This window comes from Rhinolophus ferrumequinum, chromosome 25, assembly GCF_004115265.2.
Source record: "Rhinolophus ferrumequinum isolate MPI-CBG mRhiFer1 chromosome 25, mRhiFer1_v1.p, whole genome shotgun sequence".
In the NCBI taxonomy this organism is placed as follows: domain Eukaryota; kingdom Metazoa; phylum Chordata; class Mammalia; order Chiroptera; family Rhinolophidae; genus Rhinolophus; species Rhinolophus ferrumequinum.
Genome location: NC_046308.1, coordinates 39,580,984 through 39,600,894, shown reverse-complemented (window position 1 = coordinate 39,600,894; position 19,911 = coordinate 39,580,984). Strand labels below are relative to the sequence as shown.

Below are 19,911 nucleotides of genomic sequence, written 5' to 3'. Positions count from 1 at the left end.
CTACGAGAATGTCAGTTTTCCTGAGGGCAGAGTCTGTCTTCTCCACGGAGCTGTCCATAGGGCCTGGAACATGGATATTTTACTGAATGAATGAATGAATGTTAAATCAGGCTGAGTAGAAAGCAGATACTGACTGACAGTTGAGGGCCCCTGAGCACCTGTCATGCAGGGCGGCCTGCGGAACCTCTGCTCCCGCTCCCCACATAAGAACGCAGGATATGGCGAGGCCAAAAAGGAACACCCCGGAGCCATAGGTAGGGGAGTCATACCACTATATTCTCGCTGGCGGCTGGGTTGGAGACACAGGAAGCAGGAGCCACACGGTCTGCAACCTGCCGTCCACTTCTCTCTGCCAACCTACCTCACTTGCTAGCTGCAATCCATGATTCCCAGCTCAGCCACCATCTTCTTGCTAGCCCCCATTTGCTGCTAACATAGCCACAGCAGTTATATTAGTGGCCAATGGCTCACTGGTTACAGCTGACGGCCAACTAGCCACAGCCGATGGTCATCCAATCACAGTCGACGGCCATTTACTACCTGAGCCAGCACCTTTCCACGTGAGTCTGAGAGCCTGGAAACTGCACTCCTGGCTCTGTCCCCACAGCACCCATGATTTTTTTGCAAGGGGAACGAACATATATCCTGATTTGCCCAGGACAGTCCCGGATTACATCTGTTGTAGATCAGTTAATGCCTGTTTGTTATTTTTAGAACCTCCTTCATTTTCAAAATGTCCTGGTTTGGACAATAATTCATATAGATCACACTAGTAATGTACTGGAGCCTTCCTAAAATATGCAACAAATTTACCTATACGTGTCCTTCCCTCGGAAGGTAACTGAGGAGTAAAATGAATAATAATACCGTGTGCTTCACTCTCTGCTCAGCATGAATGATTCTCCATGAGACAGTGAATGAGTGACTTTTTGTTTGTAACTGTCTCCAAGTGCCTCTCTGTCCTGCAAGGAGAGGTCTAAGGAATATGGACCTATGCATGCAAGCCCTTTATAATTTAGCGGAAATGCTGCCCCTTTCATCACAGGAACCCAGTTAGGCCACACATTTCTTGGCTCTCCGTTCTGCAAAGGTCAAATATGGAAGATACTAACTCGGGGGGCAGGGGGGGAGGGGGGCAGCAGGGGGCGGGGGCAGATAAATGGGGAAGGTACAGAGAAAAGCATCAGGAAAGTTTTGTGGCTTGGATAGAATGACCTAGATGTTGAAGATGCCCAGAACCTGAATGGGTAGGGAGGGTTCAGGAAATAAGCACCTTGAGGGAAAGTGTGGAGGCAGAAATGAGTGCAGTGGGCAGGGCTGTGAGCCAGGATGGCAGGTGGAGCAGAAAGAGATCCTCATGGAAAGAGGGGGCTGCCCAGAGGCTTCATACTAGGGAAGGTGTAGGTAGCGAAACGCTGCTTCACCCCCCGCACCCCCATAAAGACACATGGATTGAAAACAATCTGAATCTGACCAGGCCTGAAATAGTCCAAATAAAATGAGGTCATTGGTAAGTTAACATATGTTGGATGTTGTTCTGTGATAATGAACTTGAGAGTAGTAGGAAAGAGTGCCATTCTACCAAGGAGATGAGGAGGGAAACAGTATTGGTTTTTCTTTGGGGGGGGGGGTTCCCCTTCCTCCATCTCCCCCACCTCCGGTTCAAGCCATTGTTTCTCAGTCTAGTTCTGTAGGACACAGCGCCCTGACCCATCCTGGTATTATGAGCCTTGCGCTCCCCCGGCTGAGGCAGTGGTCGCCAATCGTCAGTCCACCACTCACAGCAGCTCGCGGTAGCTCTCATCGGCTACCAGCCACTCACACTGGCCACCAGCTGCTCCTGGCAGCACACAGTAGCCCACGGCAGCTCACACCGACCGACCTCTGGCTGCTCACGGCAGCCCAGCTCCAGGGAGAGCTGTTGTTCACAATCTTAGCTGTAGAGGGTAAAGTTCGCTGGCCAAGTGGGAATTGAACCGGCGACCTCTGAATTAGGAGCACTGCGTTCCAATCCCCTGAGCCACTGGGCCAGCCCACAGTATTCGTTTTTGATCTGGAGAAATCTAAAGTAGAAATCGAGAGGTGGACCTGGGATCCAGAGCAAAGGGCTTTGTGTCCTTCCTCTCTGATGAGTGAATCAGGAGAAATGTCCAGGTATCTGTCTGTCTGGAATTCCTTGGCCCCTCTCTATCTCCCACCTCCCCACAGTGGGTCAGTTGCCTTCTGTGACTTTTAGACGGGGCACTCAGCATACTACATTGCATCTTAGGTCTTCTCTGCCTGTATGATGGCACCTTAGACAGGGACCCAGTCTCAATGCTTCTTTGTCTCTAGCGTCCCCTACAAAGCCTTGCACATAGTCAGTACTCAATAAATATTTGTGGGATGTGTGAATAAAGCTACTGACGGATAGTTAGCAAAAACTACCAATTACTGTGTTCTCCTGGGCCATGCTAAAGTGACTAATGAAACTGTGCTTGCAATTACTTTCCTAAGCAGCCCTCACACCCAGACCTCTCCACACAATCAAGTTGTTACTGCCTCTGAACAGCTGACCGAGCATATGCACATGAGGAGGGCTGGAGCATGATAAGAGATGGCCTAGAGCAGGGATCAGGGCCTCAGAGTGGTGCAGGGGACCCCACAGGCCCCTGCTCGTACCCCACCAGGCTACCAGTGCTGGCCAGCTCCAAGCCTCACTCCTCTTCTCCTCCCTACTAGTTATGGATTTCCCCAGCTTTCCTTTCTTGTGTAAACCTGATCTCATTGGATCTCTTGGAGCTGGTTTCCCCTTGAGAGACACTAGTGAGTTGATCCCATCTCTCCCCTGACCTCTAAATCAAGCTACAGATCCTTCCGTTTTGTGCACTTATTTACTTATTTGTGTTTATTTATATATACTGCTAATTCTATAGAGAAACAGTTGGTGGGAAGTAAAATTGGCAAACACATGGGGATGATGACACAGGATCTGGGTACTTTACAGTTTTCACTTAAGGGAACTCAACTCATAGATCATCTCTCTCCCATTTTAGATGTCACCAAAAGTCCAGTGGACTCTTTTATGTTCCCCACTTCCTATCCCCTAAGGTCTTCAAACTTTCACCCTCCTGTATACCTGTCTTTCTGCGGACAGCCACTACAATGGTTCTTCCCTGAGGCAGTTTTGATAAGATGCAAGATCATGGGCGTTGAGTCAAATGGACTCCGGTCCATAGGTGGTCTTGTTATATACACAACAAAAGGTCTTTGAGCCTCAGTTTCTTTCTGTAGAAAATAGAGGTGATAAGAATAATGCTTTCTTCCAGAGCTATTATGAAGATTGAAGGAGTTAAATCATGTGAAACACTCAGCTCAGTGCCTGGCAGAAAGGAAATAAGTACTAATTTTGTTCCAAAATCTAAGCCTAAAGGAGCAATAAGGCAGAATGAAAGGTCTAAATAGTATCCACAGCCACAAGTGTGCCTGTCCATTCCATGCTCCTTAAGAATAGATAGTTCTCTTAAAATCAACACTTAGGACATTTATTTTGTGTCTTTTGATATTTGTCCCTCATGGACCATGAGAAACTCAAGGGCAGGAACTGTGTTTTATTTATTTTTGTATCCCAGTGACCAGCATATCATCTGACATCAGTATTCGAGGAAAGGACAAACAACAAATGAAGGAATGAAAGAATCAGTGAATGAATAAGCAAGCTTCTCAAGCACCTCCAGCCTGATACCATTTCCACCCTCATCCTGTGTCTGTTTCCTCACAAAGAGGAACCATGACACCCCAGGTGTTGGCATGGAAAGCGTTCATTTAGCCCCCATGGCGTCCAATAACCACTGTAAAGCACTGTGTATCAGGCACTGTGCTTGGCTCTGAGACGATGACAAGGAATAAAACATGGTCCTGCCCTCAAGAGGTTTAGAACTTACAGAGAGGCACAGGTAGTCCTTACAATGGTTGTACTATTAGACTGCTCTAATAGAGCTATAAAGAAAGTGTTAGACAGCCCAGAGGAAGAAGTGATTAATTCTGAGCAAAGGTCAGGAAGGCTTTACAGAGACATTAGGCCTAGACCTTGAAGCATTCATTAAGAGTCACTGTTTTAGGAATGTTGTAGAGAATAGTTGTTACACTCAGAAAATGGTTTGGTTAAGTAGGATGAGGTTGGAGTTAAGAGGGCATTGAAAACTGGGTAAAGGCATTTGGACTTCAAACCAGTATGTCCCAGACTACTGGAAGGCGTTACCAGCAGAGGAGACTGAGTGTGCACACTTGGGACCTACTGACGTAGATTAAAGCAGCCTACCATGCTTGGAATTTTTTTTACAGTCTTCTGTTTTGTCCTAAAACCACATGTGAATTTTGCATCTCACAACATAAAATAGGCATGTTTATTTAATGTAAAAATGTTTTTACCACCTCAAGCTGAAGTAAAATCAGCATCCCAGGAAGATGCCCCCATTAACATCCCAGAGTTTTGCACTGGCCACATTGGACCAGGTTTGAAGGCATTGGCTGCAGACCTCAAAGGTTCTGGGGTGAGATGTAGCATGATGAAAGCAGGTGCTGTGAGACGGAATTCTGGGCTGTTAGTGGCATTCATGGTCCCAGGGCATACTCATTGCCTCTGGAGGAACAAAGATATTAAAAGGTTGCCCTGGCCAGAACAGGGAGCTTCCGAGCCGGAAAGGATATGTTTGAAGGTGGTGGGGCTCTGAGAAGGAGCCTTGTGCCCTGCTCGGAGGTGAAGAGTGACGGTTATAATTACATTAGTGGGGGTTCCAAGACATAAAGGGATTTGTACTTGCTTCTGGAGCGTGGCAAGCCCCAGAAATATGTCACGCTACGGTGGATTGAGGGCATGAGAACCCAGGGCAGAGAGGGCCCAGTGACAGGTTTGCATTTTCCTGGGTCCCAGACAAGAATATTGGAAATCTAAGTGGAATCCAGCATTAAGACCAGACAACTATCCCCACCCTCATGCCATGACTCATAATCTCCTTTCCAATCTTAGACCTGAAAAACATCCTGGGGTGAAAGGGAAAACAGAGAAAACACTGCATCTAACTGAATTTAAAACTGAAATGACTGAGAAGTGTCTATGTTTTTGGCAATCAAGTGGAAATGGAAATTTGAAGTAGAGATTACTAGGTAAATTTATAGAAAAATTGTTTTCATTTTTGCAGAGTGGTTGGCTTTGGAAATTCTCCCTCATTCCACAGAGATTTAGGAAGACTGAACGCAAAGCAGAGTTCAGGATGGATGGAGAGGGGAGACAGATCAGGATCCCAGGGAAGATGGAAAGGAGTGAACAGGAGGCTTCTCTCCACTCCACACTTGGGGATTGAATGTTCCCTAGCATGGAGAAAAGAGCCAAGCAGATGAAAAGGGAAAATAAACAGTGGAAATCATACTGCCCAGGTCGCAATGCTTCAGAAGATGCTAGGGTTTGATCAACCAGCCGGTGTTAACCTGAGTCTCTGCAGTCATCTTTTGGAACAAGAAGGCAAACTGTATTAATAAGCAGTGATGTCCCCGAGGGGGCTGTCTCGGAGTTGTGCAAAGCACCATAAGAGCTTTCGCTCCCATCTCAGCCACAGCAGCTAGTGCCAGTATAATGCAATGGCCCCATTTCTGCTATGGCTGAAGCCCAAAGAAACATTGCTGAGAGAGGCTAGTGAAAGTCCACGTGATCTTCTCCAAGCAAAGGAGAAGCATTAGCATGGAACGAGAGGCACCATTGCTTGGTTTCTTTCTGGCAGATGAGCCATCAGACTTATGGAGTAGAATTCACTGCTCAAGAGAGCCCCCTCCTGTAGCAGAAGAAAAGGACTAGCATGACCCAAACGGTCTCTTCCTGTAAGTCTTTAAATGGTCGCCAGGAATGGAGCCACAGGAACATTCTTCTCCTTGTGTCTCAAACTGAACAGAGTAGTTGTTGTAATTTGCTTTGTAAAGCAGCTCCCAGGTGATCTTTCTCTTCATGATTTGAATCAGTTGGCTTTCACATGTGCCTAAAAGAAGGAAAAGAATGTGGAACAGGCAGAGGAGGATGGAGGTGAAAGGAACAATGAGAGAGTCCTTTTTTCAGAAACCTGAAACTGAGAGTGGCAAGAGGCACTTGGTTTTAATTAGAAAGTACCAGACAATGTGTGGTGCCTGACATAATCCTTTTCTACTTCGTTATCCTATTAAAATGCAAGAAATTTCAAAGAAAGGTTTGGGTGCTATCCCACTTCTAATCCAATATTGCATCTCAAACATCAGTGCCAAATTCCAGAAAAGAATCCTCACATTGGGATGATGCCACTAATCCTGAGTCTTTTTGCCAGGTCTTACTTGGCTCTGGCGAGAACAACATTATCCCTTCACTCCATCTCTCCCTACTTCTTTCCCAGCCTATAGCCCGGTGACCATCTACCTTCATGCACAGCTAAAAAATTAAATGGCAGATCATGTGAAAGAGTGGAGAATTACAAAAAGAAGAGGGATTCACTCCAAGCTGTTTCATTTTCTTCTGCCTCTTCTTTTCCAAAACACTTATTTTATTTATTTTCTCACTCAACTCCTATAAAAAGAAATATCGCTAGCCACTCACAGATGCCAGCATCCCAATTCAAGGGGATTGGATTGCCAAAGGCGTTGCAGAACAATTGCTAGATGAAAAGGTAGTCAGTGAATTCCAAGGAAATTAAATACCTTTATCTTGAAAAACACAAGCTCACAATCAAGCTTCAAAGGAACATAAATACATCACAAGGCTGTGAAAATCAGAGTCCCTTTTCAAGGATGTAAAAGAGGCCGTTGGCATTGACTCACAAAATCCTTAGAGAGCAGGAAGTTTGCTTGTCTGGCACAACGGGAATGAAAGTGTGAGACATCTTAGCAAGAGTGGGGGCCAGTAATGGGGATTGGGGAGGGGGGATTTTGAGGACGTTTTCCTCTCTCTTTCTTCTCAGGGGGCCTGGCCTGATTATCCTGGTTCTCTGGTTTCTCTGGAGAGAGCCAAGATTGGAAACCGGAATAAAGGAGTTTAGATCGTGTCTCAGGAGATGCTTGCAGAGGAAGCTTCTCCCTAATCAAATCAGATTTTTTGCCAAGAGACGGAGAAACTCCAGAGGGATGACAGGAAGCATGATCAGGAACAGAGGCGATGCTGGCCCAGTGTGTCTGCATCAAAGGAGGTGCACAATTATGATGACAGCAGCCCAACTTTATCTGGACACAGCCAAGATTAGGTCAATAAATCAAACATTTGATTCAAACATTTGATGTAGTGTTCTCAAGGACAGAATGGGGATTTGTATCAGTGGAACTGGTAGTCCATACATCGCACACTCTCCCCAGTCACTCTGGGGGTGGGGGTATCCCAGCAACGAATGTATTTAGTCATCAGAGTGCCAGGTTGAGTTTTGTAACCATGCCCCGACCCGATAGCATGAAGGACCCACGCTTCTGGAAGTGGCGCTGTGGGGTAGGAATCACTGCTCAGACTCTGGCTTCACTTTGAATCTGGCACTTCCCCTCATCACCCTGGGCAACTGACCTGACTGGATCTGAGTTTCTTGTCAGGAAAATGCAAGTAGTGTTGTTTGGATTAAATTAAACAGGGCAACTGTTAGGATTGAATTAAAATGTTTAGCATGGTCACTTTTTTATAGTAAACACTCATAAAGGTCAGCCTGATTTTTATAAAGAACATTAACTGGGCAGTGAGGTTTATCCTGATTTCTTATCTTAGGTGTGAAAACTTGGGCAACTTAAGTTCTCTGAATTTCCATTTCTTTAACTGTAAAATTTGGACAGCGGGCCTTCTGTGCAGTGTTTTTAATGATAATTGAATGAGATAGAGAATGTTTTCAAAAATGAAGTGCTTGAGCTCATATTTTGATATATTGTAAAGTGCCTCTCCCATAACTTATGTTTTGATAAATTGCAAAATTTATCAAATACCTCTCCCACCTCTCTTCTATTTCGTGTCCCTTGCCCTACCCTTCTCCATCACTGTCTCCAGAATCTGCTAGGTCTGGACAATGGATGTACCAATGAATGCGCGAAGAAATGGTAAGCTTATCATTTCACAATCCTCATCAGGACAAACATGATCAGTCGCTGTATATTTTCTGGGAAGGCCATACAGATCAGCTCACACATGGCCAGGTGAAGCTTCTATTTACAACAAATTAGATGGGACCATTTAATATATTTGCATAGTTGTAGGTGAATGTGACTCTGAAACAGAAAGTGCTTGAAAGTCATATTGGTCAAAGAATTCATGTTCTTGTCAAATGTTTTCAATGGAGGGCATTGCACAGAGTTTCAGTCCCTAACATAATGCTCAGCTCATGGAAACTCCTGAAGAAAAATTTGTTAGTGGATGTCAAAGAACAAATAGGCTGTCCTTGATGAGATTGTGTTACCAGTCTCTCCTCTCTCTGCATCTCCCTCAGTGGCTCCTATGGCCTCTGTTTCTTTGCCTTCCAGTCTATAGCTACCTCTTCCTTGTTCAAAAAAGAACTCCCCTGCATTTCAGTCGAAAATTTCCACAGTGCTCCCTGGAGATAGGCAAAGATTTTAAGGCCTGAGACATACGTGCACCTGAGTCTAAGAAGTGAATATTCACCAATCAGAACTGAAGGCAGAGCAGGTGGGTGGGTGGACATTCAAATCTACTCAAATGTATTCCCATCCAGACAGTTTTACATTCCCCTCTGCAGTTTTACAAACAAAGTTATTCATTTGCATTTGTCAATTGCCATTGGTGTGGAACTAAAGTTAGCATTTAACCAACCATGAGTTTGCAGGGAAAATTCAATTCTGTTTCAGTCTTACACTGGAGCATAGCTGAGGCTGAGACTTAAGTGTCAAGAGAAAATCCCAGTTTGAGAGCCATCTGTTTCGATGGCTTCTTTGTGCTCCCATCTGAAGAAGGAAAGGGAGGTGTGTTTAGATGGCTCCTCTTACAGGTGCTGAGGCATTTGTGAGTGCAGTGAGGGCCTGTGGTCAGGCTAGAGGAGTCCCCATCAAAGGCTCCTCTGCGTGATGGCTGTGTGCTGTGGAAGGCATTGGACTCCTAGGAGAAGGACGACAGTGTTAAACAGAAGTGGCTGCTCTCTCTTAATACTCGCTTTCCACTCCCTGCTCCATCTGTTTCTCAACTCTGACTCTGCCAGCAATCTATTCTTGCTTCCACTTTCCAGTAAGTTCCTAAAGGCATGAGTGGTACATGAGGCTCGCTCCTAACGGAAGGAGACCAATCTGCCAGCAATCAGCACGCTGGAGCCAGCACCCATGATTAACATGCTGGCGCTGAAACCCAGAGGCTGGGACAGAAAGACCATGGGATGTTGCAGTGACTCATGGTTTCCATCAGCATCCTGTTAAAACTTCAGGTTCTCCAAGAAGCTTTCCCTAATCGAATCAAAATGATCTAGCACAGGTCGTCTGCCTGCTTATAACCCCTGTGCCCTCACACCTGCCAGAACCCAGTATTGTCGGGCCACCATGTGTATTCTCCATGTCAATGTTCAGTCCCACTCTGGGCAACCACAATACAGTCTGGGCCATCTGCCTCTGTGACCAGCCTGGGAGCACTCGACAAGGGCTGTCACACTTTGTTTGCTATTATTTCAAACAAAATTTAATTAGGAATGAATACATATCACAATATGGATCCAAAGCTTATGATAATTCAGGCTTCTGCATCTGGGATTTCTTTATCCTCTTTCCTTCTGCTCATTCTTTCAACAAACATTTATTGGGCCCTTGTTATAATCTAGGCACAATGATTGTGGAATTACAGAGTTGAACAAAACATGGATCTTCCTTGCATGAAACTCACAGTCTAGTGGGGAAATCCACACATATAAAATAAAACTAATGTATTATTTTATACAATATTAAACTCAAAACAGTATAACTAACATAGTTAGGTAACATCAGAGAAAGTGGCCTCAAGAAAATGACTCCTGAGCTAAATCTTAGAGAGGGTTACGTTAGCCAGGCGTATGTCTGGGGGTTAGGGATAGGTTCCAGGCAGAGGTGCTAACAGGAGTAAAGGTACAGAAGATAGGAGCAACAGTGACATGTGCTGGGATCTACAAACAGTTCTGTGTTGCTAGAGGATGTGTCACAGTTAGACTTTGCATTTCAGAAAGATCACCCAGGCAACTATGTGGCGGCTAGAGGAGGAAACAGCTTCAAGCAGGGAAATCGTTTTGGAGGATGCTGCAATAGTCCAAACAAGAGACAATGAGGGCCTGAACTAGGGAAGTAGGAGGAGAAATAGAGAGATGGGTAAGAAATTGAAAAGTGTTTTGGAGATGAAATCAGCAGGACTTGGTAATAGCCCAGTACCTGGAGGAGAGGCAAGACACCAACTGCACGAAAATGAGGAGAAAATGTTCCTCAGAGCAAGCAAAGGTTATTGAGAAGATTGAAAGACAGCAGAGAGCGATGGTTTTATAAAAGCCAAGAAGGGGCGGGGTTGACAATGTCAAGTACTGCAAGAGATCACTTGAAATCAGGACTGGAAATTTTCCAATAGGTTTGAATTAAAATGTTCATTGGTGAATACAGTGAGAATGGTTTTAGTGGTGCAAGACAAAATTCTTTGGAATGAAGAGTGAATAGAAAAAAACAAAAGTGAATTCAGAACAGAATCATTTACTCTTTCAGATACCATAGACAAGATTACCTAGAGCCTAAAAGGTCTTCCAGCATTCAAAATTATGTTTGAGCTCTAAAGAAAATTATTAGCTTCAAAATGCAAAAAGAAAACTGCAAAATTAATTTAAGACATATTTAACTAAATATCTCCAAAATGTGACGTTGTTTTGGCTCCATTAATTTTTTAATTTAATAGTCATAAAAACTCATTACATTTAGAGACACTTTTTTTGTTAGATTATTCTCATTTTGCACAACAATTGCTGAGAAATCACAACCATTTATAAGTTAACCGTTTTTTGCCATTCAATCACATCAGAAGCAAAAATTTTTAAATGCATTTAACCTAAGTGTGGGAGTGCATTTTCTTCTACTTGCTTTTATGTGAGATGGGACCTCCAAATGTAAGCATTTTAAGGGCTTTAAAATGTCTTAAAATAGTTGTGATATAGATAACTTCCAAAAAGCGTGGCCGGGGGAGGAAGGAAAGAAAAAGGTTATTCACTAGATAGAGTTGGAGGGGGAGGAAAGATTTTTTTACTTTTCTTTGAGAAGGGAGAAACGTGAGTCTGTGTGTGTGCTGAGGGAAAGAGTCGGTGGGGAGGAAAAGACTGAGGAGGGCCACGGTGGTGATTGAGGGAGGAAGGAAAAGCAGCTAGAGCTCACAGGCACAATTGGACCTGGAGAGGGGGCAGAACACCTCCTTTGCAGAAACATGAGGGGAGGTTGAGGCCCTTCAAGGGGATCTAGTCTTTTTTTCTGTATCAGGCAGAACTATCCCAAAGTGATAAGAGAGGCATATAGCACCTCAACAGTCACTTAGGGACTGTTTATCTGAATAAGTGGGCATCCTTGGTCACTCCCACTTCAGTGGGGATATTCATCCAGCCGTATTCCACAGGGGTCAGCTGAAGAAACTAGTTCATCCATGATGCTCAGGTGCATATCTATCCCAATGCCCCAAATCTCACCACCCTTAAACCTATGGCTGGAGCATCTGCCTGCACACCCCAGCTAGATCCTTAGTGCATCCTCTTAAGTGTCCTTATTGTCCTCCTCTCTACAGATCCTGATGTTTCTATGGTCATAAACCTACTGCCCAAATTGTCCCAAGTTAGAGGGTCAGGTGTTCAAATGAACCCCAGCACCTTCCTCCTCAAAGGTAGAAATCTACTCCAAGTTCTATATGCCTTCCCTTACAATTGAGTTCTAAAGTAATCTCTTGTTTTTTAAAAAATAGGTACTCCAGAGTTGGCTGTGTGTACCTGCAGACCAGAGTACATCGTCTGTGTGACACACTCACGATGTGAGCCCTTTGGAGCCATAGGAGCAGATTAGTAGTGGCAGGCACTGCACTGTGCTATATTATTTTAAAACCACAAGAAAGAAACAACAGACATCTACTTGACGCTTTGTGAGAGGAAACCCAACTCATCTTGATATGGCTGTTTAAGTCTCTTTTGCCAGCTTTCCAAGGTGCAGAGACTAGTATCATATTTCTGCTCCTGAACAATGGCTCATCTCTTAGTGTTGTGTGACGCTAACTTTCCTTAACGCTGACATAGCTACGTCCCGTAACGGCACTATTGATTGAACAGACTCTCACATGTGTAAGCATTCTGGAATAGCACAGGATGTAAGCGACCCTCTTGGCATTTCCCTGGGTAAAAGATGCTTTCTGATTTATGACTTGGCCCCTGTCGAAACAGGAGTTCATGTGTTCATGACAGGCCCCTACAGTGTGGGTTTCTTTCATACCCAAAACAGCATCCAGTTACATAGTTAAACTCAGTGTTTGACACTGTGGAAATGAAACAACCATATAATCCTACAAATATTTATTGAGTATATACTATACACCAGGTGTTGTGCTAGGCAATGAGGATCCAACCAGAAGCGGTGCATGACTTCAAGGAACTTACGAGGTCAGACAATTAAGTTCGCGAAATTTCCATCATGTAAGCGCACGGTGGAAAGTTCGCGAATTTAATTGTCAGACCTTCATACAGTCACATATAATGTTTCCAAAAATATCAGTTTGCAAACTAATTTTAGGCCTGGCTGGAGAAGAATCACCTGTGAAATGTGTTTTAAAATACAGATTCCTGGGCTCCGACTTCAGAGATATGGATTCAATAGGTCTGAGGGATGGACTAGGAATCTATATTTTAACAAGCTTCCCAGGTGGTCCTGATGGCAGCCAGGTTTGGGAACCACTGGTCTGATGAGAATAAAACGTTTTATTTTCCAAGTCAGTATTTTAGTAACATACTGGCACAGATAGGTAAACATATTTTCTATCATAGTTTGATTAAAACAATTGCTCTGTATCAAGTAAACACATTAGTAAGATGAGCTAAATTTTTTATGAAACTGCTAGAATGTACAGGTATTTTGGTAATGTATCTATAAGCTAAATCAAATTTCTCCTGAGCCCTTTCCTTAAAATCACCCACCCCTCGCACTCCCCGACACACTTTCAGAAGCTTCTCACCAGTCTCCTCCATTTGTACCTAGATCCCCCTCCCCTCTTTTACTCCACTTATGCTGCATTTTTTTCAAAAGAATAATTATATATCTTCAAGAAATGTGTGTGTAAAGCATCTACAAAACTCAAGTTTAAATGACATTTAAATGACTTTTAACATTTTTGCTAGAATGTTTATGTCTTCCAGCCCTTTTATACTATTTTTTTGTTTGTTATCACTTTCTTACAGGACTGGGAATGGAGAATATTGGTGGAATCTTTGTGGTTCTTATTTGTGGCTTAATCGTGGCCATTTTTATGGCTATGTTGGAGTTTTTATGGACTCTCCGACACTCGGAAGCTACTGAGGTAAACCTCCAAAGGGGTATGGCCTACAGTGTTGGCAGAAGGGACAAACTTCACAGGCTCATGCACACACAACAGTAATTTCAGACAGAACCTGAAATCCCACATAAGGGTGGAGCTCCCACAGGAAAGACCCCAGGGCAGGAGATCTGGGTCAGTGTTTCATCACTTACTAATTATGTAGCCATAGAAAAGGCACTTGACTTCTGGGTTTCAGATTCTTCTATGAAACAGCCCGGCAAATAAATATGTGAAAAATGTTTTATGAACAATGAACTCTTATACAACTATAATTTAAAATGCATCTTTATAAAGAAAAACAGGCAAAAATACCAGATTACTAATGGAAACGATGACTTTAGTTCTTTCATCTTAAGTACATACGTTTTTGCCTTACTAGTAAAGATGCTTAGAGATATCTCAGTTCACATGAGCCCAAGAATTACATCTTGCTTCTCAGGGATTTTGAATAAGTTTATTTCCCAAAGCTGTGGCTTAGAAACTGGGCTAATAAAAGTTTCACACAGATCAAAGGGTCTGAGGGGAAGGAAGGAGACTTTATCGCATTCTACCTCCATTCTACCTCAGAGAAGGGGCAGAAATCCTTACATGCTCATTGCATTCTTTAGTTTTTAAAGTACATTAGCCTCTATCTCAATCTCCCAACTCTGGATCTTCCTAAAACCTTCTTTGCTAATTGACACTGGATAAATAGCTCTTAACTACACATAAGTGTACAGTGCCCCTATACATTTATGGAGTCCAGTACCCCTCACATAGGGTCATGACACCATGCTGCCTGCCAGTCCTTTCACTCTTCTGCACTCAGCCTCTTTCCCATTTTCCGTCAGGATGTCATGCCGTTACCCACTCCTCGTAATCCTTTGCTCTGTCATGCATAGAGGCTAATTTTACCTTCCACCTCACCAAGAAATCAGGAGTGACCGGCCCCAAATGAACACCCACACCAAAAAATTGACTCACAGCTAAAGCCACCCCAGCAGTTACAGCAGACTTTCCTGTCATCCTTCTATCTCTGCCTTGATCTATCTTTCCTTAGCTACTCCAGAATTATCCTCTTTCTCCTCTTTAATTTTTCTGCCTGCTCTCTTTCCCAAATCTAAAGTCATGCTCAAGCTTAGCCTATATTTTAAAATAATAGCAATATTACTATTGGTACTGCCCTATCCGTCCCCTCTCCCAAACCAAGGTCATCTGACTGTTTCAGTCTCCATTTCCTCACCTCCTATTCAGCCCTCCATCCAGGGCAGTCTGGGTTCTCCCCACCCCTGCACTGAAAGGTCATTGCTAAGAGGTCTGACCCCTCCCGATGGGCAAACCCAGAGAGAACCCGGTGTGCCCTAATGGACCTCAGTGTGCCTCTAGACAACGTGGACTTTTTTTTTTTTCAGAAGCTCGATCCTCATTTGCCTTGCCTGGCACCAAGCACTGAACTCTCTTGGATTCCCTCCTTCTTTTCTCTACAGCTTTACTGGCTTTCTACCTTTGTCCACTACTTCAATGACTGCTATTTACTTATTCCTTATGCTTATTACTTATAGAAAGAAAGACCTCATTTCAGTGTTCCTTTCGCTGTGAAAATTTCCCCAATTTTGCTGCCTTCCTCCCTGGACCAGAAGAATACATCAGCCCCCTCCTTTCTAGCACCACTATAATCTGTGCATAGAACATGTATACACTGTGTTGCAATTAGGACTGTGTCTTTTACCTCTTTATTTCCATGAAGGTACTTAGTATATATATGACAGTCAATAAATATGTTGTTGCATTCTTGTCACAGATTAGAAAGGTGGTCTTGTTTTAGCTGTTATGGTTATTATTAGAAACACAGAGAAGTCAAGTGACTTGCCTAGAGTCTCTGTTATTTAGTAACAATAGAGTGTATGGAATCCAGGTCTCAATTCTTATTCTTTTAGGTAATACTACTTCTCTGTAGCTGCTTCAAGTATAGGATCTGTACATATTTGGTTATTCTCCCAAGAGCACACCTATGGTCTGGATATACCTTGAAAAATTCAGTGAGGACTCCCAATAGCTAAAATCAAGAGTAAGGTCTACATTAGGTATTTGGCTGTGGCAGAAAAACTGTCCTGTTGATAGAACTAGAAGACTGGAAGAGAGAACATGAAAGTGCAGAAAGCTTCTCTCATCATGGTCTGGGAAAGTGTCTCTACCCTGGGAAAGCACAGGGTAGAGAACTAAACAGAGTATGCACGCTCTTTGGAGTAGATAAGTTTAGTTTCAAATTCAGGGTCAGCTATTTATTAGTCAAGTAATTTTTAGCAAGATATATAACCTCCGAGCCTCCATTTCCACGTCTGTGAAATGGGTGTGATAGTAGTAGCAGAAGTCCAGGTTCATGATTCTTCATATACAATTCTGAAACCTAAGAAGCTTGGAAAGTTCCAAGGTTGTTTTTTTTTAAAGTTTGATGCAAATACATTTGGCGACAAAACTTGAATTGGTATGAAACTAATGTTTATGATCTCTATCTCACTCAGTGTGAAGGTACCTACATTTTTTTGCAGAAATATTAATGTGTTTAAATATAGGGTCTGCCCCAGACCCCACTGGGTGTGATACATAATTCTTAAATGTGTATTGTATTACCTTCCTAAAATTCAAAATATTCTGAAACACAGCCGGACGCAAGGGTTTCGTATCCGGAGATTGTGGACCTGGAGCAGTAGTATTGTTGTGGCTTCTGTTGTTCTAACCTTTAGGATGCATCCTTTCCAGTTCCAACCAGTTGATTAAAAGAAATGAGCATCTTTAGCCTGAATACAAAATGTTGGTGGAGATAAGGTAGTTTTTTCAAATAGTTGAGAGACTGACATGCAGTGGAGGGGTTATTTAGTAGGCTTCAGTGTCCAAATTTAACTAATATCAATGGATGAAAACTTCAGGGGAAGAATTGTTAACTCCGTAGACTGAAGCAGTAGACAGAAATGTGAAAAAATGGTAGGGACGCTTTCTTAACATGGGGAGGTCACGGTCTTTGAAGGTGTTCAAAGTTGGGCAACCAGTTGTCAGGGCTGTTGAACATTATGGTACACAGGGCGTTTGAATATTAAATGGGAGGTGGGAGTGAGGACATTGATTGAAAGGCCTTCATATAATCTTCATACCCAAGATTATATGATTCTGTGACACTGCTCCCTAAGCCTCCAATGGAACAGACGCGCAGGGGACCAGCAGGGGCTGGGTCTGAGAGGTTGGGCTGTGACATTCTTGTTTTCCCCAGGTGTCTGTCTGCCAGGAGATGGTGACCGAGCTGCGAAGCATCATCCTGTGTCAGGACAGTGTCCACCCCCGCCGGCGGCGCCCTTCGGTGCCGCCTCCCCGGCCCCCCATCCCGGAAGAGCGGCGGCCGCGGGGCACGGCGACGCTCAGCAATGGCAAGCTGTGCGGGGCCGGGGAGCCGGACCAGCTGGCGCAGAGACTAGCCCAAGAGGCCGCCTTGGTAGCCCGTGGCTGCACCCACATACGGGTCTGCCCCGAGTGCCGCAGGTTCCAGGGCCTGCGGGCGCGGCCGTCGCCTGCCCGCAGCGAGGAGAGTCTGGAATGGGACAAGACCACCAACAGCAGCGAGCCCGAGTAGCCCCCGTGGGACAGGACGCTCAGAGGCCAGGTGCAGAGGCGGAAGGGCCTGGCGGCACTTTTGTTTGTCCAGATCCCAGATTGGTAGGACTTCGACACTTCTCTCCGGATTTGGGATTCAGTAACTTTACAAAAGGATCAAAGAGCCCGAATCCCAGCCAGAGGCAGCACCCTTATCCGGGAACTAGGTCCACTCAGAGACACTGCACCCAAGTGGGGAAGGGACGCTCTCCCTCCCAACCCAAGACCACAAGAACCCAGTTTCTCCCCTGGGCCTTTCCCTCCCGCCAAAATGACAGAATCTGGGGTGGGGGTACCTGCTCAGACACGTCCATTGAGTTGGTGGAGTCATCAGTGGAATTCCCCCTTAGGAAGGGACCACTGTACTCTGGGTGTAGTTCTTACAGGAAAATAATGATAATAATAATAAACTCAACAGGGAAGTTTTTCTTTTCTGGATATCCATGTTTTTTGTTAATTTTTTTTTTCTTTTCTTTCCCCTTCTCTCTCCTCCTCCTCCCTCCTTTTTTTCTTTGTTGTCTTCTCAATTCTATTGTTTTGCTTATTTGCAGGAGGAGACTAAGTTAGGGAATGGAAATCTAAATAATCCCTGATCCTTTTTTCTGAATTTTAGGACATGGAGCAGCCAGTGCTTCAGATTTCAGGTGCTGAACTCTCTGGGTATAGGAGAAGGGTCTTAAGAATAAGATATTGAGTCTCAAATAAAAGTCCATTAAAGTAATTTTTAAAATCCTGAAAACCAGTTAACTCATAGCTTACTCAGAGAGACTTTGAAATGTGTGGCGTTTCAGCGGTTAATATGTCTTTTCTTTCTCTTTCTCTTTCTGATTTTCACTATCGTTGGGTTTGATTTGGTCTTTTGTGAATGTGATCTCAGAAGAGAGATAGGTCAGGAGAGCAGAGTGCACAGATGATCTGGGGCCTTTTTTAAAAAGCAGAGAGGGAAGATACAATTTCCCAAAACACACCCTTGCCTTCAGATGGAACGTACTGGTCACAGAAGAGGAAGGAACAGCCACCCTGTGTGTATGGTGCACACTTTATCAACTGCACCTCTTTTTAACCAAACTCAGTCGCTGCCTGTGAAGCCAGGCACCCAGGGTTAACATGGATTGAGTGGGTTTTTGCTATTAGACATGAGACCTGGGTGCAAACGTGTATGTGGGGGTGTGTGTGCACGTGTGTGTGTTTATTAAATGGAAAGACCTTAAGTAATCAAGAATTTGACATGTTCCTGGGAGAGAGGTGGGTCTTGTAGCCAATACACAGGCCTAGGAACTAGGAACTCTTCAATCCTAAGCTCAGTGTGAGCAGTGGCTCTCTTGTGTGACTTTAATAAAGTATTGAACTTCTCTTCCATCTACAAAATCAGAGTTTCGGATGCTTTCCAGGCTTTCAGATGGCCGCTAGTCATCCTTCTGCTTGTCCAATGTTTGCAGGGTCCGGAGCCCTCATCTGATGGAAGGGGTGAGGCTTCCAACAACTGCTTGACCTTTGCTTCACCAATTGGGGTTCATAAAGAAGGTTTTCATTTTCTGATAGGAAACAAATTCTATGCAATTTCTGATTGTAAACTTAAAAAATTCAGAGAGAGTAAGAAATAAATAGCCGCTATCACCACCTCCACCACAACCTTGAATCAAATTGTCCTCACATTGTTTCTGTTCTGAATGCATTAGAATACAGATATCTTTGGAAGATGCTGAGCTTAATTCCATGATTTTGCCGTTTGGGTAGGTCAACATCCTCTTTGTGCCAGGGTAATTAGTTAGAGCTGCCACTCTGGGGGCCAAATGGTAACCTGATTATTCCTATAACAGATGCCAGTTTTGTCCTAGACTGACTTTCTGTCTCATGAATTTGAATCCTTTTTTAATTGTTTGCCTTTTTAACCACTAAATGATAGCAAGCTGTGCAGGAATGAGCATTTTTTTAAACCTTGCCTCATGGAGAAATGTGGATTTGGTGGGAAGGGCACCAGAAGCCGACGGATCACAGACCCCAATGGTGCCACACTACTCCAACCCACAGCCCCATCCCTTGCTTCTGACAATGTGGTCCCTACTGTCAGATCACATTTGGGGTGAGAAGGGTTGCTTTTTTTAAAAAAATTCATTTTTACGAGCAGGATATCTTGATCAATAACAAGCTTTTTAAAATAGATTAGAGAAATAAATGTCCCAATGAATCATTTGTAAAGTCTGTTCCTTTCACTGTTTGGAATAAAGATAAGACTGACAAAGCTAGACGGTTTCTATTAGCTGCTGAGACCACCACTGCACCCCACCCAAGCTGGTGAGTGAATTTGCAACCAGCCGTTCTCTTCTTTCGTTTGTCTCCATGTTTTATCTGTTGGTTGTTGGCTTTCTTTTCCATTCTGTATTTTCTATCTGACTCTGTATAAAACAGTTTTTTCTTGTCTGTTTATCTTTCTTTGACTGAAATATTTACAATAAAACAGAAACAAACCCTGAAATGGTTAGTGATGGATGGAAGCTATTTTGGTTTGGTGTGTCTAATATCTGGCACTCTAAAAGCAAATAAAAATATAAAAACCAACTTTGTCTTGCCCTCCACCTACCCTTCTCTCTATCCCTCTCTCCACTGCCTTCTCCACTTCCCCACCCCCTTCGGCTTTCTGTTCAGATCCCAGAAAAGTCTAGGTGGCTTCTTTCAATTTGTAGTCCTAGGAGTCTGAGCCAATCCCCACCGCCCCCCACCCCCCGACCCCCCACCCCAAACAGATACACATGTTAATGAAGTTCAGGATTCGT

At 43.9% G+C, this 19,911-nt stretch overlaps 1 protein-coding gene across 3 annotated transcripts in view; it reads left to right on the top strand.

The window, feature by feature from the left end:
* Positions 1–19,613, top strand: part of GRIK4 (glutamate ionotropic receptor kainate type subunit 4) — a 637,398-nt gene extending 617,785 nt beyond the window's left edge. Inside the window, exons 21-22 of one of the 3 annotated variants that reach the window (XM_033098464.1) lie at positions 13,380–13,498; positions 16,761–19,613. In XM_033098464.1, the coding sequence (XP_032954355.1) occupies positions 13,380–13,498; positions 16,761–17,117 (476 nt within the window). In that variant the 3' untranslated portion in view covers positions 17,118–19,613. Of the gene's footprint in view, positions 1–3,611; positions 3,695–13,379; positions 13,499–16,760 lie in introns of those variants that run through there. The other 2 variants (XM_033098465.1, XM_033098466.1) reach the window with 2 other exon arrangements.
* Positions 19,614–19,911: the final 298 nt, after the last annotated feature.